This window comes from Taeniopygia guttata, chromosome Z (assembly GCF_048771995.1).
Source record: "Taeniopygia guttata chromosome Z, bTaeGut7.mat, whole genome shotgun sequence".
Classification (NCBI taxonomy): domain Eukaryota; kingdom Metazoa; phylum Chordata; class Aves; order Passeriformes; family Estrildidae; genus Taeniopygia; species Taeniopygia guttata.
Genome location: NC_133063.1, coordinates 69,839,594 through 69,867,502, shown reverse-complemented (window position 1 = coordinate 69,867,502; position 27,909 = coordinate 69,839,594). Strand labels below are relative to the sequence as shown.

Sequence of the window (27,909 nt, the reverse complement as noted above, 5' to 3'; positions counted from 1 at the left end):
GAAGGACTATATGAACTACAATAATTTTTTATGTAATTTAAAATGTTGCATATTTGCAAAATAAATAGTATGTAAACACAAATCAGTATTTGTAGATTTTCAATTTTCTCACACTGCATCTTTGTAAATCAAAACATGCTTTAAGATATTGCAAAGATCTTTTAATGTGACCAAGCAAAAATAAAACAGAGTGGATAATTTTATTTTTTAGTAATCTAAGGGAGGTAATTCTCAAATAATGAAAATGAATAATGAGTTGAGAAATTGATATTTTTACTTTTAAGAATACCACAGCAAATGATATTTGCTCCTCTGTAAAAAAGTAATTTTTTTTTTAGACAACAAATAAACATTAATCAGACTCGTACATGGAGAGCCACCTACAAAGGTACTGAAAAATTGCATGGAGTCAGGAATGTAATGTGTAATTATATCTAACACCTACTTGCAGACCTGCAGTTCAATCTTCAGTGTTGCTATCACAAACACTTAGCACTCCTAACTTTAATATATTTTCAAATGCAGGATAAAATGTCACACTACTTTTTAGATGAACTGCCACTAACTCCTTATCGTGGTTGTGGGGAGGTTAAGGAGGTTTTGCATAGTAACTTTTTTAATAACTTCATGCAGGGTCAACTAATTCAAACATGAATTATCCCTTTTTTTAATAGTACAAGCAACTTTAGTATGAAGTTCCTTATCTTTTTTTTCCTCTGACAGAATGACAGGGTTAAAGTGTATTGCTACCAACTAATTCCATTTTTGGCATTTAATAATTTATTTAAAGCTTAAATTACATGTCAGTTGCAACAGCAGTTTTGGTGGCCTGAACACCTCTCTTGAGACTGCAAATTCATTCTGCACTGTTCATTTAGAGCATCATCAGCTGCTTCCCTTTTTCACCATTTCCCTGTTTCCCTGTTTCACCATTTATGACTGATAGCACTAAGCTGCTATTAGTTTCTAAATATGTAAAGTAATATAACCATCTCACAGTAACTATACTTTTCAGAACAGAAATCTAAAAATTTTTAAATGCAATTACTTTCTTGAACACAAACCAATTATTACTACTACCTCTGCATGCTGATACTTTCTAAAGAAACATCACTCAATTTGTATTTATATTCAAATAATTTAAAAAGCGCATACTTTTGAAATCTCCATCCCCAAATGTCAGTGGATAGGCTCCTGGCTTTTCAATCTTGTACATTTCCTCTATAAAAAGGATTTTACAATCATTTATTGTGTCTTCTGGACCTCTGAAAAACAAAAAAGAATAAAAAGTACATTCAACTTAGTTCCTCAGACCTAGATTCTGTACTTTTTGAATCCTAAGCAGTAAGATAAAGATAAGTAGACTTTTTTATCACTGATAGGATACTTTATTTGAATTCACACACAAAAATCAGTCTAGCATGGTAACTTCTAAGAAGACTATAAAACACATATTAGGGCTCACTTAAAGAAAAGACTACTCCATTATCCTCAGATTGTCTGGCACTTCAGTATGTCTTCATTGACAGTTACCAATATGACTTAATTCCCTTCTAAAACTTCAAAATGTTTTTATTGGCTGAACACAGCAGACCAAAGAAAACCTTATTTTCTGGAATACAGCATCTCAAACATTATTATAAAAGTACAGTACCACAAACAAACCAGAAATGTGACCTGCAAGACAGAAAAATAGTTGGAACCTATAGAGCAAGAAAAGCAGTAGAAAATTTCAAAAGCCCTTCTATGACTTTTAACTGTTTCTCAGCTCTGGAAAGCCACATACAACGTATGTTTGTAATACGTCAATTACAAATAGTCCTGCTATGTCAGGTTTCAGTGCGAACTCTCAGTAATTAGTAGCAACAAATAAAGACTCCACAACAATAATGCTAAAAGACTTGTAGAAAATAATTAGAAAACATTAAATGTAAAGTTTTCACCTACTCTTATTAAAATATATTTGTATCTACACAGATTGTAATTCAAATGGAAATGTATCCAGGAAGAAAAGGCCATAACACCAGGAGTTGTTAGCACTCCCTTTTCCTTCCTCCTTAGGATGATACTTGCTCTCTTCAACTGCCTGTTCTCTAACCACTTTCAATTTACTATCTGATCTAGAAGTAAGCAGGAGTTTTCAGTATACTAAAATACTAGTGCATATCTGTAATAACCTATCACAGAGGTGTCTTGAAATCATGTTTGAAGAAATTATATTAGACTATAGACAACTAGGGAAACAAGATATTAGATTCATATTGAATAAGGATAATTGCAACAAGAGAACATCTCCAGAAACATCAGGCTTCACTCTGGAATCTGTGGTTCTCTGCCCTACCTCTTGGCCGGGTCTCACCACTTCCTTTATGCTGACTATCAGTTCTTGAACTCTGACACATGATAGCCTAACTAAGGCAGAAAAAAACTAAGCCAGGGAAAAAACACAAGTGACAAATCACTTTTCATGGCCCTGAACACTGCAGTATTTAGGTCTCCATGGAACTGGGGTTGAGAGCACTCCATCAGTGTCTTGACTGACTTTAATTGCCTTTTAAGTATGCTAACAGCTGCTTACTTAGGCACGTGTATTTATTTTGACCTTTTTCTTTCCCAGCAGTTTTTGGAGGAAAAACATTCCCCATTGTTGGTCACATGCATATACAGTAAATGCTAGCAATTTTCAAATATTTAGGCTATTTGAACAGAATATGCAAATGCTGTATCAGTGCAAATACATCCATCAGAAAAACAACTGTTTGATTTCCTGATCAGGAAAATAATGTATTTAGAATTAACTACATTTGCATCCTAAGGGAATAGTACTTTAAAGCAGTTCTGGCCATTGTAACACCTCAGGTTAGCATGCAAAGACACTTTGAATTATCCACAATACTGAGCAATTCACAATCACAAAGGCACAATACATTCAAATGCAGAAATGACAAGATGTAAACATAATCTTTGTCAGGAAAACTTAACCACAAACTCTTAAAAGCATCATATTTCCCACGTTATTTTGTGGACTTTGGAGAGCCTTTTATTAACTGTCCTATATTTCTTGTTTTTCCTAGATTATTTAAAGTGAAAAACAACACAAAACACACCTGTTGACATTCTTTAATGCCATAAATCTATGTTAGAACTTTTCTTACTTATAACACTGCTTGACTGCCTATCCAATGTTACTCCTCTAGGACTTATTTCTAACAGAACTAAAAGTTGTGAATCTAATTTAAAACAAAAATACAGAATTATTACTTCTTTCGCATAAAGTAAAATTTTATACTTAATGACTGATATTCCCAAATTCTAGTAAACTTAAGACAAATTTAAGGATATTTTACACTGATTTTTGCATTGTGCAATTCTTAAATATGTGTGTAGTCTATAACCACTATCCTTAGTATGAGTGAAACTGCATCTAGGAAAAACTCTCTCTCCTCTCCCCTCCCCTCCGCCCCTCTCCTAGTAATACTATTCCTTATATCTAGGCAGTACTTATTAAACAGATGGAATTCACAGTTTCCCTGTCATATACACTAGATCATGGTAGACATTCCTTCTCTCTTTGCCCTGTATTTTTCCTTTGAGATAACTACACTTAGAAAGCAACTTTCAGGCTAAATTTTTCCTGAAGTCTATTCAGTATTTTCTGCTGTGAGTTACATAAGAAGTAAGTAAATACTAGCAAATAACATTACAAAGCTGGTATGTTCCAACAAATGTTACGGCTGCATATCTGGAACTACAGAGGAAGATCAATGAACATTGTGAACATGAGCTAATATTAAATGGTTAAGCCTTACCAAAGCTAAAAAAATCTGCTTAGCTATTCACTCGTAAAATAATAATTTCTCTGCCACAGTACACATTCAGTGCTTTAATAATGATCATGTGATTTTAAAATTATGGTTATCTAAAAAAATTGTGGCTATATTATGCTGTCAAATGTATAACCTTTCTTCATTTCTTCAGTCTACCATACCAAAAATGAGATTATACAATATGCATAGTAAACAGGATGTTAGTATTTCAAGCAAGAACCCTAAATCTTCTGAAAGAATGAAATCCCAAAACAAAGCCAGATTCTTCAACACAGCAGAATTCCTAATACAAGCCTTCCTTTAAGATAGGCTAGCCATAGCCAGAGAGCAACCTTCAGCTGAACCTTCTTTTATCTGCACTTTCCCCATGCATATTTCTTTTTTTTTTTTAACCTTCAGGTAGCAAAACACTTTAGATATTCAAAATCACAGTTGACTAGATGTGTGGGCATTATCTTGGATATTTCAAAGGTCAGCTTCACAGAAAATAAAAGCTGCTGGACAGTTACCACGCTTAGAGAACTTTATCACTTCATACAGTCTGAGAGATTCAGTGACAATTGTCAGATCTCTGTCTCAGTTTATTCTTTATTTCTGGGTTTATCACTTTACCACACTGAAATCAAAAGTATAGTATTTTAACAAACACTAAAGAATACAATGCTGAATAAAAATGGGGGAAAAACTACTACAAAAATGGACACAGAGTTCATATTCATACTAAGAATAATAGTGAAAAGTGTCTAATGATGATTTATATTTAAGCCCCCTAAGAGCAAAACCTTATTCACACTGTCATGTTTACAACAACTAATTCACAGTCAGTCTCTATGTCTAATGTCAAAAGGTACTGTCCAGGTCAGTAGAGAAACAGTCACAATCAGAATAAAGCCTAACAGAATGTAATGTTTGCTATGCTCTCCAAATACACAAATTTTCTTAAAACACACAGATCAAAACAAAACCAGATTTACTACCATTTTCTGTATCCATCTTTTCATATGCAACACTTTGTTTACATGCCTTACATTAATCAGCCTTTATTCTGCTTTTGTAAAGTTTTCAGACAGCAACTCTTTCATCAACATCAACAAACCACAGTTAAACAACTTCTTAAAAAACACACAATCTTTCAATATTACCATTCAAAATGTTATTAGAACTTGTAATATCATCTCCTTTGAAACAGTTAACTGCAGATTTTATTTTAAACAAGTTTGTTTAAAAGGTGACTTTAAAATCTTCCCATATTTAGACAGCATATTACATTGATAATCTCACCAAATTCTGCTAGGTTGTACTGAATTACATAGAGGTTCTTTTGTTTTCTTTATTGTACACCAGCAGAAAAGCAGAGAGTATTTACAAAACTTTTTTCAGAATATTGCACACACATTTGTTTAATCATTAAAATAAAAATGCACAGTTACAAAATGGGACAGTATTAGCTCTGCTTTTAATTCAACTTTTCATTTATTACACAAGCATTGTAAAGATAAAGACATGTGGCAACTTCTGCACTATACAAAGATTTTACTACTCTCTGTAACACTACTATTTAAACAATCACAAAAAAAATAAAATTAACATTTTCTAAGCTATGCTGAGGACCATATTCTAATATGAACCTTTAAGGCCTTTGAAAACAAAACACACATACTCCCAAACTTAGAAAATTCATACTTTGGACACACATACAAGTCAGGCAGGATATGACTTTTTTTTTTTATGTCAGCAGTAGGTGAGCTGCTTCATGCATTTACAAAGCAATGTATTATAGCTCATTATGCCATATTTTGAAAGCAGACACTTGAACGCAGAGACTCTCCTCTTCTCCTTAGCCGGGGAGCTGCAGAAAGGTGGACATTAGAGTACCTGGGGAAAGAACCAGCCTGAGAGAACAGCCAGCAACAATGTCAGAGGCTCACGACTGTGCACATCCCTGCCCCATGGGACAGACCACACCAAGGAGTGGAGCCTGTGGAGGGTCCTGATCCCACCCCAAACCCAGCCCCGTCCATGGTGCTGCAGGAACACTCCTGATGGGGAGAGGAGTTCTGTGCCACCACCCCAGCTGCTCCCTTCCTGTAGTCACAACTACGACTGTGACTGGCACGATCACAAATGCTCAGTAGGCATTGACAGCTTCTAAATGCAAGTTGAAACACACAGATGTTAACACCCGAATGCCCATGAAGAACCAGGTAAAAAAGAAGGTCATTATCTTTATTATGACCCATAAAGGTAATACACCAAAGGCTTCATATGTGAAAAACAAAGATACAAGAGTTTGTGCTTGGCATCACAGGGCATAGTCTAAGCTCAGTTGACTTTGTGTGTTTGCAGACTGAACTGCAGTGCACAGAAACAATGCTAAGAGTCTGTTCAAGACATCATTCCAAGGGTGCAGGCTAGTCAACAAGTTCTTTCATGCTAGGAAGAAGCACAGATACAAACAGGTGATTCCTACTATAAGAGTGTAAACACTCTTATCCAGATTTTAAATTATATTGCAATTCAGTGAGTAGATAGAGCACACACTCATCATGAGCTAAGATAAAGTTACAGGAGACCAATCCATGAAACCTGCCAGACTGATTGAGAACCTCAACACAAAAACAAAGACATGAGAAGAAGCACCTCCTGTCATAACAAACTCACAGAGATAGTATCAGGATGAGAAGACCTTCCAAAAATCAAAGAAAAGAAAGTCTCCTGAAAGCACAGAAACACATTAAGCACTCTGGAAAAAACAAACAAAATACAAAGCAAAAACCAAAACCAATTAACCAACAAACCACAAACACCAAAAATATGAACTCCTCAAATAATCCCAAAATTTAAGTGAATAAATCAACAACAAATCCCCAAAATATAAGGTGCTTTAAAACCAACTAACCAAAATCACACAAAACCAACCAATCACAGAAAAAAAAAAAAAAAAAACTGTGAAAACTTCTGAAGGTATCCACCTTCAGAAATCATAAAAACACAATGGCACAGAATCAAAGAATCACAAAGAGATTTCCAAAGAATGGTCATATCAAACCAAAAGCAAGGAGGACTGCTTGCAAAGAAGGAGAAACCTAATTTCTAGCCTAGAAAGTTTGTAATGAATTCATTATCATGGCTTGAATGGATATGACAGCATTACTGTAATGAAAAAGCTTGGAATCCAGGGATTCTCCTGCTCAGAACATGATGAATCTAATTCACGAAGAAATCCTGAAAGTAAAAAATCCTAGAGAGAAAAAGAGATCCTAACTCATTTGGCATTTAAAGGGCAGCTGCTTATTTTGGAATGTCTTCATTCCTTATATTGCCCAACTCTTCAGAAAAACTACAGCAAATGCTTCCACCATGATTTCAAATTTCATTAGTGCATAATATAAAATCCTCCACTTAAGCATCCAACAGCCATTACATAATGGTAATTACAACCTTTCCAGGTCATTTGTGTTTGTCTGGAATCTCTGATAATCTTGTAATTACAAAATTTTATGTTGATAAATCCAAATGCCCATAGACTTATGTGGGTTTAAGTGTTGGAGAGATTCCCAACAAATAAGTGAGAAAAGCACATTTTTGTGCCTCCCTGAAACACCTACACACCAATGCATGGGCAATGAACAAATGGATTACAGAAGTCTGTGTAGCTCCACGACAACACTGGGATCATGGAGACATGGCGGGATAGCTCACAGGATTGGAATGCTGTCACTAATCAGTAAGGGCTCTTCAGGAAGAAGAGGCTAGGAAGACTAAAAGCAGCTGTCCCTTTTATGAGGGCAGATGAAGAACCAGTCAAGAGCTTACAGGTCAAGGTTAGCAGACAGAACATTAGCGAGGCTGTAATGGGTGCCTGTTGTAGAGTGTAAACACATATTTACTTACTTATTTACTTACTCCTTCAGACAACTGGAAAAACTTTCATGTTTACAGGCCCTGTTCTCACAGGGAACTTGAAGCACCATGGTATCTGCTGGAAGATCAACAAAGCAGAACACAAACAATACAGGGAATTTCTGGAGTGCAGTGGTAGCAACTTCTTGATCATGGAGAAGCAAACTGCTAGACTGATACACATAAACTGTGAAGAACTTGTCATGGGACATTAAAGTTTGTCTGCAATGATGATGAGATGATGGAGCTCAGAATCCTTGGAGGAAGGATAAAGTTCAAGACAACCCTGGATTTCAGGACAATAGAATGTAATTTCTGGAGAGATCTACTTGGGAAAAAAACCTAAGAGGTACCCTGTAGAGATGGACGCAGTAAAGGTAGGTGGTATTTAAGCATCATCCCAAACTCAAAAATGGTCTATTACCATGTGCAGGACATCAAAGGCAAGAGGAAGTTAGCAGAAATTAAAAAAAGAGCTTAGATATAAAAAGGAATGTGTAAGAGGTGGAAGCTGGGGCGGCTGATCTGGGGCAGGAAGAGATATCTTAGGCGTGGGGTTGGCAAAGCCAAGGTTACTGTTACTGATTTGAATCTGGAGGGTAAAATTTTATCACAGAAAAGGAAAACTAGAGACAATGTGGGGCCACTGCTAAATACAGCAGGGCCCCTGATAACAAACACAGAAAAACCAAGGTACTCAGCACTTTCTTTGCCTCAAGTATTTACTACTAAGACCAGGGTTTAGGAATCTGAGGTCTGCAAGAGTAGAAAGAATGGCTGAAGCAATGAAGACTTGGCCTCAGATTAGGCTATGGAGCATTTACACAGGACATACAGAAGTCCATTGGCTCTAATAGGTCCTATTTATGAGCTCTGAGGGAGCTGCCTGATGTTTGGATGTGTGTATTCTTAGCCCTGTTACTGAAGAGTGATTACACCTTTCTGTTAAATAGAAGAGAGCAAACATCACACCTATCTTCAAGGAGGAAGACTGATGACAGACTGATCAGCTTCAACTCAACCCCTGGGAAAGTGAGTATTAGTTGCCTCTGCCACCATTTAGAGTTGAACAGAAAGGAATTTAATCATGTTCAAAGAAAAATTCAAGTCCTGCACAAAGGAAATACTAGTACCTCCCAAGTGTCTCCACGTGACTGTACAGCAGCTTGGTAGAGATAGACCTTAAAGAACATAAAAAAACAAGCTGACCATAAACCAGTTATGTGCCCTTGCAAACAAAGAACGTCCTCAGCTTCTTGGACTACATTAAAAGCAACACTGCTAGCAGGTAGAGGGAAAACAAATGCCAATCATTACTCAGCATAACTTAGGCCAGGTTATCTTAGGCTTCCCAGAGAACACAGACATGGGTTTACAGGAGTGGTTCCAGAAAAGGGATCCAAAAATGATTAACAGGCTTGATACAGAAAATCCTTGATACAGAAGTGATACAGTAGAGAACAGAAGGGTTATGCGAGGATGGCTCTTACCTATTTGTATAAACAGGGAGCCAGACTCCTCTAACTAGTCCTCTGTCAAGGTAAGTGGTAAGAGATACAAATACATTAAAAATGCACTTTGTATGGCAAGAGTGAATTTTCTTTTTACAGTGATTGTTCAGAAAGCTTGTCAAGTAACCACCCATAACATTATTAAAACCCCAACTACACTTAGTCCTAGATAAGCTGCTCTGGCTGATCCTCCTTGAACAATATCAAGAGCTCCTTTCTATCCTTGAAGTTTCTCTTAAATGTATACATATGTTTCAACACCACTCCTTTTTTCTTTTTATTTTCATAATGCTTTGCCCAATATTGTGCTCACCACTATTTCCCACCCACCCACTGCTTGCCTTTTTGCACTTAAATTTGCTTTCTTCTGTTCTTCCTCTTCTGTTTGGACTTACTTTCCTCAGTAGAAACAAATTAAACTTCAGAATACTTCTAAATATCACCCCCCTAAAAAATCAAGTCAAAAGACTCTGTGGTTCCAAGTTTGCATGTTTATTAGAGAAAGGACACTTACAAATACTGAAGATATAGTTTATGTTCTGGAAAACCAAACAAAACCCTGAAGATCCAAGTCAACCCATTCTTCACGTTCAAAATATAATTTTACAGTTATGATTAGGCCACCCAAAACATTTGAAATTTTAACAGTTTTTACTTATGCTTTTTTTGTTGTTGTTAAAGCAATTAATGTTTCAACACATAATTAATTGAAATGTTACACTTTTTGATGCAATCCAAAGAATCAATTTTCTGCCCCTCTGCTGAAATTCACTACATTTTATGTATCTCTCTTTTGTTCATCTAGATGAGAGGGTGTGTGTTTAGAGCTGAGTGAAATAGCAGGTGAGTGGAATATTCTTGATGCAGTTTAATGAGTGGTTAGTGCATTTCCCCAGTCTTCATTATTTTTATTTTTACACAGCACAAATATTGTTAATCTTCATTACACACTGCTGACTCATATTCACCTTGCTTCCTATCAAGACCCACAGATCCCTCTCATCAGAGCTGCTTCCCAGTGAGTACTGCTTCAAGGGGTTATGCCATGCAGGTGAAAAAAAACTCTGCATTTATCCATCTTGACTTTCTTGAGCCTTCTGCCACCCATTCCCCCTCTGCTTGTTGAGGTCTCCCTGTTTGGCAATACTACCCCTTAACTTCCATCTATTTACTGTGTCTGCAAACATGGCAAGTGTCCACTGTGTTGCCACGAGATTCTGAACAGTACAGGTCCTCAGGACACATCCCTGCAGTTCCTTGCCTGTCATCACTTCCCAAGCAGCATGCAACTTACTAACCACTATTCTCCGAGATCAATCATTCATTCTGTAAGGCAGACTGGTTCGCCACTAAAATTCAGGAATTTCAAAGAACAGTATATTCACAGTCCAAAGGACTTAACACAGATTACAAGCATCTAATCTACTTTCTCACCATTTTGGGAAACCAGCCTGAAACAATCAGTTTCCCTGTATTGCTACTTAAGATCAGGCAATATGCAGGGAAATGACAAAGGACAAACCAGTTACTTTTTATGCTCTCTTATTAAGAAAAGGAAAGTATGCGGATAAAGTATTTGTTCTATATCATAAAATAATTAGGGACAAGCAAATCTTAAAACAGTAATCCTTCAAATCCTTTCTATTCAGGGGAACCTCCTGAGGATCTCTCTTTTTTAACATAGAACAATGAAGCAATGCAGGTAAAGAGTGTGAAGGAATAGCTACGATCTGTGTAGAACATGTCCATCACAACTATGCAGTGAGTATTTGTAAAATAGAAACTTCTGCCCAAAGGGAAAGGAGAAAGGAACAAGAAAAGGATATCCGTAATAAGTCATCCAAATACTTCTCAAAATGTACTCTTTCATAGAATCATAGAATGGCTGGGTTGAAAGTGACCCTAAAGATCACCTAGTTCCAATCCCTGGCCAGGGACACTCTTCACTAGGACAGGCTGCCCAGAGCTCCACCCAACCTGGCCTTGAACACTAACAGGGATGGGGCATCCACATCTTCCCTGGGCAACCTGTTCCTATGCCTCACCACCCTCGTACTACAGAATTTCTTCCCAATATCTACTCTAAAACAAACCTTTCAACTTGAAGCCATTGCCCCTTGTTCTGTCACTACATGCTCTTGTAAAAAGTTTCTCTGGCTTTTTTGAAGGCTCCCTTCAGATATGAGAAGGTTGTAATTAGGTCACCCTGAGGCCTTCTCTTCTCCAGGTGGAACAATTCCACTTCTCTCAGCCTTTCCTAATAGAAGAGGTATTCCATTCCCTTCAACTATCTTGGTGGCCCTCCTCTGGACTTGCTCCAATTGGTCCATGTCCTTTCTGTCCCCTGCCAGGAACCTGGGTACAGCACTGCAGGTGAGGGTCTCACCACAGCAGAGGGCCAGAATCCCCTCCCTGGCCCTGCTGGGGGGCCAATTCTTTGGATGCAGCCCAGGACACATCTGGCTTTCTGGGCTGTGAGTGCCCATGGCTGTGTCGGGTACAGCCTCTCATTCACCAGCACCCCCAAGTCCTTTTCAGTAGGGCTGAGGTCCATGAGTTCATCCCTAGCCTGCCGAATCAAGGAACTGTATCTCATAAAGACCTTGCAAAGAGGACAAGTACTACGTTGAATGGTTACATGATTCACTCTGCTCATGCTCTCTTCATGAGTTATTCTTAGTCAGATACCGTCCTTCTGTTTCACATTTGACAGAAACAATACAGCCTGAATAACAACATTTCTCTGGATGTCCCAATATCTCCTGGGATATATGTCCTGTACACCTGAATCATGAACAAAAGATACTTCACACTATTCAGAATATTTTAAATATTATTTAATATTAATATGATTATTATTAACAATATTATTATAGTAACTTTAATATAATTCTGTCCTTAGGTCCATTGAATCTTTTAATTTTTGACTTTTCCTTAAACTTTTCCTGAAACCACAGCTGAAGAAAGGTTAAAAATCTAATCTAGAATTTAAAAGTGAACAGTTTAATGTGCAGTAAACTTCATTTCTAAGTTCAAGCAGAGAATTACACTCACACTTCAGCTAACATGATTTCTTTTGTCCAACAAGGTAATCAAATAGTATGCAAAACATTGTGGTTGTCAAGAGTAATCCCTGTTATGAGTTATGAGATTATTCCCTAAGGCTGTGTATCACAAAAAAAGCAGTCTCTATCTGCAGACACTAGGAAAAGCAGAACAAAGAAATGCTTAAAAAAATTCTAGGCATCACCTCCAAAGATTCATCATCAAAAATCTCAGCAGGCTTCTTGGCCACTCAGAATCTATCTTGATTTGGAACAGACTTGTTGATTCAAGAAGAGTTCTCTTCTTCAAAGGAGGTGACCAGCTCCACTGAGGTCACAAGAGGAAAGTGAGAGATATAAATTCACCTTTTTATTAGTTTTGTTGCCTAGAAGAAATATGCTACTTTTACATCTGCGCAATAAAGCTGCAGGCGAGGTTTTCAGCAATTAAAATTCTTATTACTAGGATACCTGCTGATACAGCATGAAAGTTATTTGAGAAAATGTGTCCAAGTAAATACTGTTAGTATTTCACACAACATCAAAACAATGTTCTCCCAGATAAACCAGCACCAGTCAAAGACACTACAATAAAACAAGGATATTACTTTGGGTAGAAAATTATGCAAGCATTAGTAAAACAAACCACACTTATGAAAATTCCAGACCTAAAGAAGAAGCACTATGAGAACTGTACCTACCTATGGGCATCTATCATATCACAACAACTCTGATATAATAATTATCACAATATACAGTGAGAGTGATAGGAAGTATGGTACATTATTTTCCAAAGTGTCAAAACAAGATACAACTACCAATAACTTTCTTTTTAACTAGATAGAAATTGACAGAGGCACAAGAATTCTTGAAATTATAAACAAAAAAACCCCATGCACTTGTTTCACTCACTATTACAGAATACTCACTATTCTCTAAAGTGTTTAATTTCTGTGCCTTTGCAAAGCTGTAAAAACAAATATAAGTATGATTTTCTAAAAAAATCAGAAGTTAAATATAAATGGAAAATCTTGTCCAAAAGAAATAAAAGGAGAAGTTAAAAGAAAAATCTGTACAGTAGCATAAAGATAATTTTTAAATATATTGCATTCTGAGAATAAAACATGCTAGATATTAATAAAATGAGTAGTAAGATGATAAATATGGATGCATACCATTAAAAAAAGGAAGACAAACAGCAGATCTCACATGTTACAAGAAAAATACAATAAAAGTATTTAAAAATTAAGAGCAAGTAATCTGCAAAAAAAATTCCTTTTTAGGAGCAGGAATGATCATTCAAAAACCTGCAGACCTAAAGACGATAAATAAGAACATGAAAATTTAGGACCATTCTATTACATTCCATTACAGCTGCGTGGGTGAAGACATGAAATTCATTAAACATTCGTTCATCTAAAGAAGAAAATTATGCTCACTCTGTATCATTTATATCTACATTCTTACACACCTCCAAAGGCTTAAGCAAAAAAGCATCTTCATATTGACAGAGTCCTTGCTAAACTCAGACTGTCAAGGGTTTACTGAGGAAAACTAAGATCTAATTCGGTCTCTATCATTTGATCTACTCTGGTTTGATTTGGTATGGTGAATTTAAATACATCTGCTGGCTCCAAGGTTAAATTGTAAGCAATTAGCCTCAAAGACAACATGTCATATTATTCTGGAATACGAAACAACTGTTATTGTTTGGAAATAAAACACTCTCCCCAAAGGGAAAAACAGAGGATATATAAAACCAGACACAGAGTACCTTGCTAGTTAAAATAAATTTAGAGGTACCACAGATACTCCAAAATAAGAAACTCACATTCAGAGATGGCTGAACTGCAAGAATGCACACACAGTCATGAGAAATCTTAAGTCCTATTCCATGGCAAAGTACTGCTATTTCCCTGTGAGACACAGAAAATCCTGTTCTATATGTTTTAGACATCCTACAATTACAAATTTCAGCTGCAATGTGAATACTACATAAATGAAAATTAATAATAAGTGGTCAATTATTCTGCATAACGATGTTTGCCTCCCCTATTCAGTCTCATCATCCATTTGGTAATATTTACTATTTCATATATATTTTCCAAAATATGAGCTAATGATGACAGACTCTACAGGAATTTTCCTTTTGGTTATCACTAAGATATGAGAAAGAGTAACACCACACAAATACACATGTCAAAAGCTGCACCAAAAAGAAGTATTCATCCTATGTTCTACTAGCTTCAAAGCATGACCACAAAGAGCATATTCTTGTTATTTCCTGTGATTATGCCAAAAGCTTCAGGAAATCTTTGTCAAAAGCAACAAGATCAATAAATCAAACCTTCAAATATGGCACACAAATTGTTTCATACAAAGTCTCTTTGATGTAGTACCACAAAGGAAAGAAGTCCAAGCAACTAATATATCCGATGCAACCCTAAGACCCCTGCCTCCCTTTACTTCCTGCTAAGGTTGTTCTTAAGTAGTACACAAAAAACTAATTATTACCATACAATCAATTAATCATTAACAGATAATCATAAAAAACTCAAAATAAATTTCACCTTTGAGACAAATAGTTAATGCTAACATAATGTTAATAACTCAATCACATATGAATATTATAGACTAGAAATATATTAATTGTATTGTTCTAGATTAAAATAACAAAGACTGCATTATAATTCTAAACTAAATTAATATATTTTATAATATTTACATATTAATTAACAATGAAACACTGAGGTTTTTTTAAATTTGTAAATCAACTTGCCTCAAATTTAAAGCAATTACTTTTGCATGCTGTTTACACAAATTTATGAATACTAGGAGATTTGCCCTGTTCCTTTATTACTAATTGAGAGGAATGAGTTGAGTAGTAGAGGTGATACAGAATTATTCTTTGATAAATTTAAGACATGTCAGGGCTAGGTTAACTTTACTTTCTGCAATAAATTGATTATGCATATACAATCTATCAATATTTATAGGAAACCTGAGTTCTTAATTAGGAAGAAAATTCTCTGAAATATTATTTAATCTGAAAAACGGACTTAAATTCATCATCTTAGAATTTATCCACTGTGTTGTCTTCCTCCCAACTCCTTTCAGAAGATAGTAAGTCTAAGTATCAGGGGGAACCCTCTCGTACCAGCCACAGTACTGACAGTATTTGAATTTAGCATCTTCTAGTTTGAAGCATAACCATCAGTTTATTTAGATATAGAAAAGACTATCCTATAGGGTTCCAAGCAGAATTTTTTATTAGCCACCAGGTGCTTCTTTTTGCCAATATAAAACTGTCAGGTTGGAAATAGGGGTAATCTATTCCTAACTGTTAGATATGTGGCAGTTATCTTCTGTTAATCGGGCAATTTTCTTTATCCCTTCCCCAACCAATCCTCCCTCTGGGAAATATCTTCTGTTAATGAGCCATTGAGTCTCACTGCGTGATTGAGAAAGTTGCATCACCCCCGTTGTGAGGTGCTCCGCCCAAGGGGAAGAGCCAAGCATTCCTACCTGGATATAATCTGAACTTTGCAACATCCGAGCAGCCTTTTCCACTGGATTCCCAGAAGAAGACCAGACCCATCTAAAACACCACTGGATCTTCAGAGGAAAACTCACCCTTCAGGATCACTGCTTCAACAGAATCTCATCTGCCACTCCAAGAAGACTGCAACCACCATTTAATGGTACTGCTACCAACACCCTGACCCACAGGGCAGCAGGTAGTATTCTGACTCTGACAGTAGCTTTTTTTGGTTTGTACTACTACATTTGTATTTTTACTTTTAGTTTGTACTACTACATCTGTAGTTTTAGTTTTTAAAAGTTCTAGTAAAGAACTGTTATTCCTATTCCCCTATCTTTGCCTGAGAGCCTTTTAATTTCAAAATTATAGGAATTCGGGAGAGGGGCTTACATTTTCCATTTCAGGGGAGGCTCCTGCCTTCCTTAGCAGACATCTGTCTTGTCAAACAAGACAAAAATGTATTTTGATTATCCTATTTTTAACAGATGGGGAAAATTCTGAAAGAATCCACGTAGGTCGTAATTAAAAAAATTATTATCAAGAGACATTTGAACTTCATGTAAACTGCTGTCTGGACAGTTCTATTTGTAGAAGGCCATGAAACCCATCCCAGACTCACCAAATGCCACTAGCACTAAATGCACTACAATGAAAATCTGCCATCTCTCCGTTGATACTGTGCTCCATTTCTTAATCTCTTCTCTCTTTCAAGTTAATAATTCAAAATATCTTCTCATTTTTTTCTAGTTTTGTGTTTCAATTTGAGATTTTTTTGCTTCACCTACTAAACAAGTCCATGTGCCTGCTCTACTTAATAAAAGATGAGTGTAATGCACCAAGAGTGTCCAGGAAGCTACTAGAATTCTAAAATTAAAACCCACTCCCACAACATACCTTCATTTACTTGCATACTTTACTGAGCCAATGTCCTTGCTATTTCCCCGTACTAGGTAAGATTGCAGTTTTACACAAAATACTGAATTAGACCGGATTCACAGAGATTTCTTTGTGTCTCTGCCAAGTAATCATGTCAGACACTAAGTCTTCCTACAGATACAACATCCTCTTTTCTAGTAAGGAAAACTACTAGTATGCTAGTAGTCCAATTCATTTTCAGGAATGCACTCCCAGATTATAACATTCATGAGTAAATGTGGGACACGCTAACATTCTATCAACCATTGGTCATCTGTTCATCCCTAAGAAGCCAGCAACACATCTTACTGACAGCAATATCTTAACGATAGGAATAGTGTTTTCTGGATAAAGAACTGTACGGAAGTTTTAAAATTAAATAGTAAAACAAAGCAAAGATATTCAGGTAATCTCAGTCACAATGAAAACTTGACATCCTGCAGCTCCGCACTTTACTTAGAGGTTATAATACTATATAAATATTTTATTCTTTAAAAATTTATTTAGCCACTTCACAGACTTACTCAAATTGTCAGAGATAACTCATACTCAGCGAGACCTACAGGTTCCCAATTACCTAAAAAATTACTGTAACATGCTCTGATCAATCTGAATCACACATATTACATAAACTTTATGGTTGCATCTGGCAATATCCTGAAAAATAAAAGTTCTGACTTACAGTTAAGTCTGCACATTGTAAAAATCATGCACTGTAATTTTGTAATTCACACAGCTGTGGAATCAAAGTATAATATTAAAATTAACCTAGTGGTGACTAGCAGATAAAAAAACTAAACCAAATGCACTTTATATGATATGCAGAGATTTTCTGAGTTCGTCAAGCAAATCTTACCCCAGCAGAATTTTAGCATGAACCTCTTTGTTAGTCCTTGAGATTTCTCTCAAAGAGGTGATTTCTGCATCAAACCAAAATCCTCTTTCTTCTGGTGTCTCAACATTGTAGTTAACCATCACCACATCACCCACTTTTAGCTCACTCCACTTCAGAATGGTTCTTGCTCGAGGCCGAAGATTAACTGTGTCCATTTCTATTATGCCATTTTCTGGGTACCTTGAAAAGCAAAACCAACAACACCAATGATTATGACTACTGCAACAGTAAAAAGAAACTCACAGACAACTTTTTTCAGAAGTAAAAGCTTTTAAATGTTCTTTGGGCATACAAAAACCCTAAAATTGGACCTATTTTCCTTTTTAAATTATAGCTTTCCTCTAAATACAAAGTAAGAATTTGTCTCATCTCAAAAGGGAAAAATACCCTCCATGAGTTTTTTTAAAAAGTAATTCAGTAAATCTATATGCACTTCTCAATAATTTAGTATTATTTGAAAGCACTCTAACTAAAATCCCAATGCAGGAAGGAAACTTTTTCAAAATTGAGATGCTTTTCATTTTAACACTACAGTTTTCTTATATTCCTCTACTATATTCCTCCTTATATTCCTCTTATATTCCTCTATTACTTGATACTAGAGCCTGTATTTGCACACGTGCTGGAAAAATAGCAGAATATAGACAGGATCAAAATACTAACTGCAGAAAAAAAAAAAAAGCTACCCTGTAACAAAAAGTTAAAAGATGCTCAAGTGAAGTTCCTTTTTCATACTGTGTGTAGGCAGATAATCTCCCACCACTTAGCTAGTACTACATGAGTTCACAGAACAAATTTAACAGGGAAAATGAAATTAGGTCTATTGCAAATAAACAGCTGCTATTAAAATTATTCATTATCCCTTCTTAACAAACAATGCTGTGCCCGATGTATCTAAAGTAATATTTTCATCATGCCATTACTGGCACTTTAACAAGAGCACTCACAGTTAAATTAATATATCTTTATCAAACAGCATTGTTAAATATTAACAGCAAAATCCTACTCTTACTAATAGAAGCGTGGCTCTAGCACTTTACAACATGTAGTGAACAAGAATATTTCAAGGTCTTGGGAAAATTGCACATTGCAACTTACTACAGGAAGTACTAAGTAGTATTAAAACAACTGTCATTAAGAGCATGAGACCGACAACCTATAGCCTGAAATCAGGATGTCTACTCCTGAAGAGTTGAGTGAAAGCCCACCAATGAAACTGGATACATTTTAAAAAATTCATCTTGCTTTGTTTTATGCCTTGTATTTAATCTAACACACCAGCTGCTACTACTGATGTGGGGGCTGGAGGAACAGGGGAGATTTACTGATAGTTTTGTTTAAAGACGCTTGAACGACAATAGTTTAGGAGTGGATGTACCTTCAGATAAACTAATACCTAAGTAAAAAAACATATCTCTAACTACTTAAAAAGTTAACGACAAAGCTGGTTTTTGCACCAACATTTTTAGATCCTAATTACAAAAGTTTGCACAACAAAAGTTACATCATATAAAGACAGGTGCTTGCAATCAAGCAATTATCAAGAGTTTCATAGTAACTCTCCATATTTCCTAAGGGGTTTTTTTCCCATGTTGTTTCCAAATCAGTGCATACTGAAAAGCTAACATTTGAGGTTTTGCCTTTATGTCATGCAACAATTCACCTAAAGAATTACCATATTGTTCTACTATATTAATTATTAATATTTTAACTGTTATAATTCACAAAAACCATGACTGATTCACCTACAGGTAATATGACAAAGCAAAAAATCAGCTATAGAGATCATGCCTACTTTACTGAATGCCTAAATAACATCACATTATTGTACAACAGACTACTGAAATCTTAAGACAGATATGTTTGACCTACTAATCAGTTCCAAAAGTTTTACAGTAAATCTTTCCTAAGGGTTGCAGAAGACAGCAAGTAGAACATAGCAAATAAAGACTCAGTTTACTTGAACTCTGAAACCAAAATAGTGTATAAACATCAGGAAACTAGAGAAGATAGATCAAAACCAGACACCATTTATGCATACAGTGAAATAATCAAACAAGAAATAGACATGGAATCATAAAAATAACAAATAAACATTACAGATGTTCCCATGTCACTCTTGAAAAAAAAAAAAATTAAAATATTTGACTTAAAAGAGCTGACATTCACAGAAACCTAACCTTGATCAGGAAAAGTTATTCTCTCCTGAAAGTAAAATGTCTTCAGCTTCTGTTTTTCCTGGGTGAGCTTTGGACAAGATTTTTCCCTAAACTCAGATTCATACTATCTTTCTCACCTCTATACAACTCAGAAGAGATCCTTCCTATTGTACTGATGAGGAATTTCAAAGACTGTCATCACTATGTCTCTACCTCTGTTCTTGGAAGAAGTTAATGAAAAAACCCAAGCAAAAAAATATTGCCTATCAGTTACCAAAAGACACGCCCAAAATCCACTTTTATAACAGAATCTGTTTTCCAAAAGAAAAGAAAGGCTGACTTTCCACTGAGTGAATTTTCCTTCTAATCAGTTGGTCAGAAAAGCAAGCTAACAAACTTTAGAAAAAAACAAATGAGATTTTTTGCCACATTTTGCCTTTCTTTTGCAAAGGATTACAGATATTGAATGTTTTTTACTGCTGTACACACAGAGAAATGTTTTCATGGTTGCTGATGAATGCTAGCAGCTATTCATATTAGTCCATACCCTCCATATTAGTCCATACCTGATACTTCAGGCAAAACAGCAGAAGCAGTACTTGCCATAAGTTTTTGAGTTAGGCGAAAAATTGCAGTTAAACTCTGTATGTTAAGCTCAATACCACTATTCATTATTATACTAATAAGTAAAGAGTACTTTTCACAGTAAACTTGTGCCCTCAAATCTGTCTAATGCCACAATTTACTTAAACATGAAAAAAAATCACGCTCACATTAGAAAATTCAAGTACCTCACATTAATTTTCCTAAAGTTTAACATGCCATTTGTAAAAATCACATATTAATTAAAAATCTAATCTCTTAAATATGCAAGAATATTTAAGCATAGATCACAAGATATGAATGTAGATAAACCAAAATATCAAGAGGAGAAATATGGTATTTTAACCTCAAGAATTATGTGAAAATTAATTCTTGCCATTCTGGGAAGCTTTAATAAAGGACTACTGTGAGACATGAACACATGCTGAAAGTGTTTTCTCATTTATTGAGTTACTTGTAAAATCCTAAAATCAGTCTCAAGTGAGAACAATCATTTTCACAGCAATGTTTTAATTAGACTATCATAAATTTGTACAGTTGAAATGAAGATTATATGGCACAATTAAACCTTTACATTTAAAACAGCTGTGGACAGTTTCTTGGTTTTCCATGGTTTTATGACATTTGGCAACTAATACTGAAAAAAGGAGCTGTACCAGCAAGCATAATCATAAGAATTTAATGAATATTGCTCATAGGATGTCTCTATTTACCTCTAATTTAATTCTTCCTTGTAGTATTTCTAACAGTAGAATATCAAGGACTTCATGAGATTTCCTATCTTTATAGATGGTCTCCATAGCAATGAATTATTCATGAAGTAAAAATTCCAGTATTTCTTAGCTATGGCCAGATGGCTGGCTGTGGTTCCTAAAATGCTCAAATGCTAGGATACATAGTAGTTCCATATCAGAATAAACCCAAGCCTGCTTAATTTACAGAGACCTTGCAACATACCCTCTAACACTCTTCCCAGCTGTTACTAGAACAAATAGAACTGGAAAAATAAAATTCTGGGAACAAAAGTAAAGACTTCCCCAACCACTCTCCATACTAGTACGGTCAAGAATGTTAGTGCACATGCACAAATTTAAAAATTATTTTCCAATACTAATAAAATGAAAGTATAATCAATTTTCTCAATCTTAAAATTCAGAATGTAGTCATTCCAACTGCAGAATGAAGGAATAAAAGGGCAAAAACAAAAAAAAGAAACAGAAAGGAATAAACTCTTGGAAGAGGCAAATGTGCCTAAGAAGGTAGAACTGGATAAAAACTAGACTGCTACCACCCCACTCCCTTATAACCTGAGGAAATAATCAGCCCAGTTTTGCTGTACTGTTTGAGAAAGCCAACACTGTTTCAAAAAGCACTACATGATTATGAATGGGGGAAAAAATCACTGGGGTAGTCAAGCTGTGCACTTGGAAAAAGAACAGTAGGTCTGATAATTTGTTATTACAAGAAGAACAAGACATCTATTTCAAAAGACAGACTGGAAGGAATACTGAATATTAATAAAGATAAAAATGAGAAAACATAAACAAGATTTTGAGAACTTTACCTAACAACACATAATTAAGGAATTAAGCAGCTTAAACACTGAGAAACCATACTAATAGCCTGAAGAGAAACATCTTAGCTTCCTAGTTACTTTAATTCTAAGTTTCCAGAAAAAGGAACTTCTAGTCTTACACGACTGCGCTGTGTAGACAACATGGGTACTCTGAAAGGAGACAATCTGGAAATAAGAGTATTGAAACAGAAGTTCAGAAGTGTAAGAAATAAACTGAACATTCAAATTTTAATACAGTAATTTTGTATTACAAGTTTAAGTAATGTGAATCAGGTTTACTTCCCTGGACAGCAGACAAGTCATGCATTTTTTGAAAAAACTTTCCTCAGGAATGCAAGGAGAACACTTACAGCTATTCAAGAAAAATTAAAAAAATGAAAAATCTTATTCTCAATGGTCACACCATTTTTTCGGCCAAGAATCAGTTTTAAATAAAAAAAAAACTTTAACTGCTATTATTTTAGTTGTTCTCTTGAACACCTACTAGGACAGCAAAGCTTCCCTTCCTTAGCTCAAATCCTTTCTAAAGAGACATAAGAAACCCCTAGATTGTGTCCTCAAGCTTTTTCCTATTCAATTTGCACTATGTGCCTACAATATTAGAAATCAAAGTCTTACAGTGAATCCCTGTTGTCAAAACCCTGATTACAATACATACAAATACTCTGACATTATAAAACGCAGAATACGCAGTCAGAAACCCATTGCAAATGGGACAAATAACTTTACAAGGAACTAACTTCTTGAAATGAAGAGCAGCAGTGTGTAGTTACTCCCATAAAATACTTTCGAGTATGAATGATTCTGATGGCATGCTTTCTAATGAGGATATGTGGAAAAAAGACATCTGACACATCAGCTCTTTGATTACTTTAGCATTGCCTAATAACCTATATGAGGTAAAAATTTTGAATGAGTAAACAAACTAATCACTGATACTAGGAATTGGAAAACAAAATTACATTGCTAGGTGAGGTGCTCCAAGTAGTCACTCAGACTAATTATAAAAAAGGTTTGTGACTGACATAAGGTCAGAAAAAAACACGTGGTACCCTTAGAAACAGACTGTCCTAACATTCTACTTAGCAGACAATAAAGCTTTCATTATTCCTCTTCCTCTTCTGAAATTCTAAACTCTCTAACATAAACAAAAGTATGTAAGCACTATAAAAAACTAGTCTATAGCTCCCATAACTTTGTCATGTGTCTAGCCATTAACTTCATGTCCTTCAGAAGGAATCACTCTCCTTACTTAACAAATATTAAATACAGAAAGGTAAGAGGAAAGGGCAAATGTAGATATAACAGAGCATTTTAGGCATGGCCTTATGGTGCCACTCTGCTACTGTAACATCCTGTTTCTGATTTGGAAGTGATTCTTAAGTAACCTGTGGTGAAGATCACTTACAGTTATCTCAGCTAACTTTAGGACCTCAGCATGTTGGTTTCCTCACAAGTCCTTTAAATCAGGATTCAGCTTTCTTATGTTCAAGACAGGTTAATTTATTTTGTATTTGAAGGCAGTTGCTGGGAGCAGAAGAAGGAAATGTATGATAGTTTTGTATGAAACCTGATAGCACATCCTTGACTTCGAAGTGTTTAATGGCTCCTTGTGATACCCACAAATGCAAACGTGAAACAGAAATACAGGGAACGAAGTCTAAGGGGAGGAAGATACACGGACAAAAACAAGAATATACCTTCAAACTGCTGACACCAGGGAAGACTTGCCTTTGAAAATTGAAAGCAGAAGATGGACTGTCATACAGAAGTTACATAGCCATAATCGGATGCCAAGAAATTTGATGCTGCCTGAAGGTCAGCATTGGTAAAACTGGTATTTTGGTCTCTTGCTCACTGGTGAAATATGGGCTCTCAAACAAGTAAAAATCTGAACTGGAGTCACAATTCTTGATAAGCGCAATCTGAAACTGAGTTCTTTTCCTCTCAATGGCCCTAGGTTTTCTCTCTGCAAAAATATGTGGGCCTTATAACTATTTTACCAATTTAGTAAAATACTAGACACATAGCTGGGGTGTGGCATGGTGGTAGAAGAGGTGGGAGAAGACTTCAACAGAAACAACTCACCAGTGCTGTTATCTACAAGATCACAGAGGAATATGTAGTACCTCCTATCTGCAGCAGTCACAGCTGGCAGGAGAGCTCTGTTTAGTCAAAAGGTAGTTACCCTTTGAGATTACTGTAATTAATTCTTACCCAGAAAGAGGAATTTCCCTTAACTATAGTCTTTGCAAAAAGAGCTCTCTCATTTTTTCCTTTCACATTCACTGTAATGACACTATTTAAACAAGAAATGGAAAGAGGAACAAATGAACACTGAACCCCTTTGAGGAGGAACACTTTTATGAAATCTAAAACTGCATATTAAAACATTTAAGTTTTGTACAGGACTTGTGACATGTAAATCTAGCAGCACCACTGCTAAAGCCAGCTTTCTCACTTAAGAAAAAGACAAGTCTTGCTTCACCTCTTAAGAAAAACTGCTATAGGAGAATATACTCATCTAGGGGGTAGAGCAGACCAATCCAATGCATTACAAGTGACCTATCCCTCAACTGTAACCTTTGTGGTGATTTTTTTGAAACTGGAATGACATAACAGACAGAAGAGCATCAGTTATGATTTGAGAAGTTGAGCACTTGTGCCCACCTCTGACACATAGTTCTCCCAATGCATTAAAGTAATTTTGATGGCTTTAGTGGCATCAGGCTTATATCTTTCATTTGTAATTTTTACTCTATTTCAGATAATGGAGAGTGTTTTTGTGTCACGTATGAACACCTGTTGTAGGAAAGATGGAGTTGAAACTATGTCACCGATGAGATCCACCATCTATCGGAAATAGGAAGGAGAAAAGCTTCTCCAAAACAACACTGCAAGGACACACTAGAAAATGCCAAGTACAGCTGGCAGCAAAACACTTAATCCAAACCTGAAAAACAAAACACCCACGCACAAGTAACTGTGCGGGTAAAGTACTCACAGTAAGATATGAAGCCTGAAGAACAGGAGTGAAGAGAAATTAATATATTTCTGTAGCAGAGAACAAGTGTGTGTCAAAACACACTATGATCTTCCTACTTATCCACATCAAACAATGACATGGCAGAATACAAGTGCTGCCTGTAGACATCAGAGGTAAACACTAATGTATGAAAACAAAGTGGTAGAAGCACAAATGTAGTTACAATAGGAATGTGCATGTTGGATAATACTAAAAGAAAAAAAGTGAGACTCCCCCCCGCAAAAGAATTGTATCAGGAACATCCATCAAGAACTTTCACTCATAAACGTACAAGTTGCACTTCCAATAATTTTTCTTTCCCAAAGCTCTAACTTCTAATATCTTAAGTCTGATCAGCTTAACTGTGACCATCTTGCCACATGATGCTTCTGTGACTTACTTAATTTTGTTGGCTAAGTGTATTGAGCTGCTATACATAACCACCTTGTAGGAGTAAAAAGACTGTCTTCAATTGCTGAAAGGGAAGTACATATAAATAGAGGTCAATCTTTTAGTTTAGTAAGACTATACCAAAGAAAAATCAGAATTGTTGTGAAACTATTGTTGTCTACTTCTATACTTCCAACTCATAAAAAAATAATAGTGTCTAAAAAAAAGCCCACCATAATTTCATAGCAACAGTTAGAAACACTTTCTCAGAAATGTTTACCCATTGCTAACTTTAATATTATCCAATTTTACATTACTGTGGATATATGTAAGACAGGTCTTTGAAAACGCACCACCAAAGACATTAATTGCAAGGAAAAATATTTTCATTTTGATCATAATAGCTGACTATGTAATTTTCAAATTTTTAGTTCTCTAACACTTTAAATAAAATGCTTAGAGTCGCAGATATGGAATCCAAACTTAGCATAGTCCAAAAAGTGAATTAAGTTGTATCTATTTTGTTTGTACAACAAATAAAAAGTGCTCTCTGTAACTCAGATGCAGAATTATGTACTAAAATATGTAGAGTAGAAATAGCTACTGTAAAAAAGTATTGTGGAAATCTACATTTAGTTCATATTTAATATACTTTGCATTCTTCTACCCCAATCTTACATGTCACAGACTACAGTATTGTTACAAATCTCAGTATCAAAAATTTAAAATAGTCAATTCAATAAAACATTTATTTGTTTGGAAGCTTAACTAACTGCTTTAACACCTTATTACGAAAAGAAATTCAGAACAATTCCCCAAGCAAATGAAGCGCTGCAAAGCCTGCCCATAAATACAAAATCCTTTCAAACTCAAGGTTTCCCAACCACACACTGCAGAGTCTGTTATAACTAGAGAAGGGACAAAAAAAAAAACCAAATTAACTTGAAAAAACTCTACCCTTAATGCCCTCTTCTCCAGTTCAGGATCAGTTTCAAGCCCTCAGTCACAAAGTTCTCAATCATAAATCTCTACTGTAAGTGCAGATCTGAAATTTTGCACACAATTGCTCTATTTGTAATAAAATAAATCCAAATTAAATAACAAAAATTTGCTTCAATGGGAGCTCATCTTTAGCTCTATTTAGAGGAATTCCATATACACAGGAAATAATTTTTTAAAAAAATTTAAAAAATCTTATTTGAAATAAACAATTGCAAAATCTTAGTTATATGGTTTCTTTTTCTTATGTAGAAAGGATGCATATTCTTATATAGAAAGGATATTCTTTTAAGGAGAAGATATTAACATTTCACAAATATTTAAGCATTAAAAACATCACTACTGCCAATGGATTTGCTATATCCAAACGAAAAGTGTTATAAATTTTTTAGTATTTTTTTTCTTGGTTGCAATATTGAACTTGCTTTCTTTGATTCCAAACTTCTTCAAGAAATTCTCGGTTTATACAAACCAAATAACAATACGTGATGTCCTCAAATTAGTATCAGGAGCACTTACTCATCGTACTTGATATGATAAATAGCTTCTTCATCAGTGTCCATACAGTCTGAATAAGATGTGGAAGGTGTACTGTCCAAATTATTTACATTTGCTCTAGAATGATCTTGATTTAAGTTTCCATTAGTCCTTTTGTAAGTGTTACCACTCTTCCCTTGAGCTTTACCATTCTTATGTCCCTTTGTTGCTCGGGTAACATTTTCTATATGAGCTTCAAACCAGGCTCCAATGTTGATATCACGAGCATCCACCAATTCATTTATCTAAAAGGAAAATTCAATAATGAGTTTATGCTTATTTTATAAAATACCCATTAAGAAAAAATAAATCAGACAACTTACTGTGCTGCTGCTTAACTTTTTATCAGTAGAACAACCAACTATAATAACTAGTTGCAAGCTCATAAATCATAGTTGCAAGTTCATAAAGTCATAAATACTTTTATTTGCACTTCTAGTATTTTATTATTCTTCCTTCATTAATATATCATATAACTATAATTTATATATCATTTTAAAAAGAAATGCTAACTTTTTTCCTCTTCAAATCTGAAAATTTGCTTGATCTCTTCCACTGTCTTTTCTTCTTGTTTCATCCACTGCTCTTAATGGCTATTATAAGCACATACAGTATTAAAATACTAACTCAAAGCCAAATGTTTTACAGACCTTCCTGAGCCTCCAACCTGGAATTATTATTTAACTTTCTACCCTTTTGTCCTGCAAGATTTTTTTAATCATTAAAGATTTAAGGGTAGATAGGAAAAAATCTAAATAGGTTGCCACCAGAGTCAGCCAGAATGTTATGACCGTAAGAAATGGAATTAATCTCAGAATTTCTCCCTTCTGTACTCACAGTATTACTACTGCTACTAAACAACCAAACCATTTTACTATTCTAAATCTTGTTGTATTTTCTCAAGTCTTCAGATAATAAACAGATGTTCCTTTAATAATAATGAGAACACTGAAAGAAAACATTAAATACCACTTCAACAGTATA

At 35.2% G+C, this 27,909-nt stretch overlaps 1 protein-coding gene and 1 long non-coding RNA gene across 5 annotated transcripts in view; both read right to left on the bottom strand.

Moving 5' to 3' along the window:
- UHRF2 (ubiquitin like with PHD and ring finger domains 2) overlaps nucleotides 1–27,909 on the bottom strand; it is a 77,597-nt gene that overhangs the window by 31,935 nt on the left and 17,753 nt on the right. For all 4 annotated transcript variants that reach the window (XM_030258937.4, XM_030258938.4, XM_030258939.4 and 1 more), the window contains exons 3-5: nucleotides 26,908–27,170; nucleotides 17,598–17,816; nucleotides 1,156–1,265 (exon numbers count right to left, since the gene is read on the bottom strand). In XM_030258937.4, coding sequence (XP_030114797.1) covers nucleotides 1,156–1,265; nucleotides 17,598–17,816; nucleotides 26,908–27,170 — 592 coding nt within the window. The remainder of the gene's footprint in view (nucleotides 1–1,155; nucleotides 1,266–17,597; nucleotides 17,817–26,907; nucleotides 27,171–27,909) is intronic.
- On the bottom strand, nucleotides 9,718–17,591 carry LOC140681969 (uncharacterized). The gene is made up of 2 exons (XR_012053247.1): nucleotides 16,070–17,591; nucleotides 9,718–16,034 (listed from the first exon to the last, which is right to left on the bottom strand). It is a non-coding gene; the product is annotated as an uncharacterized lncRNA (long non-coding RNA).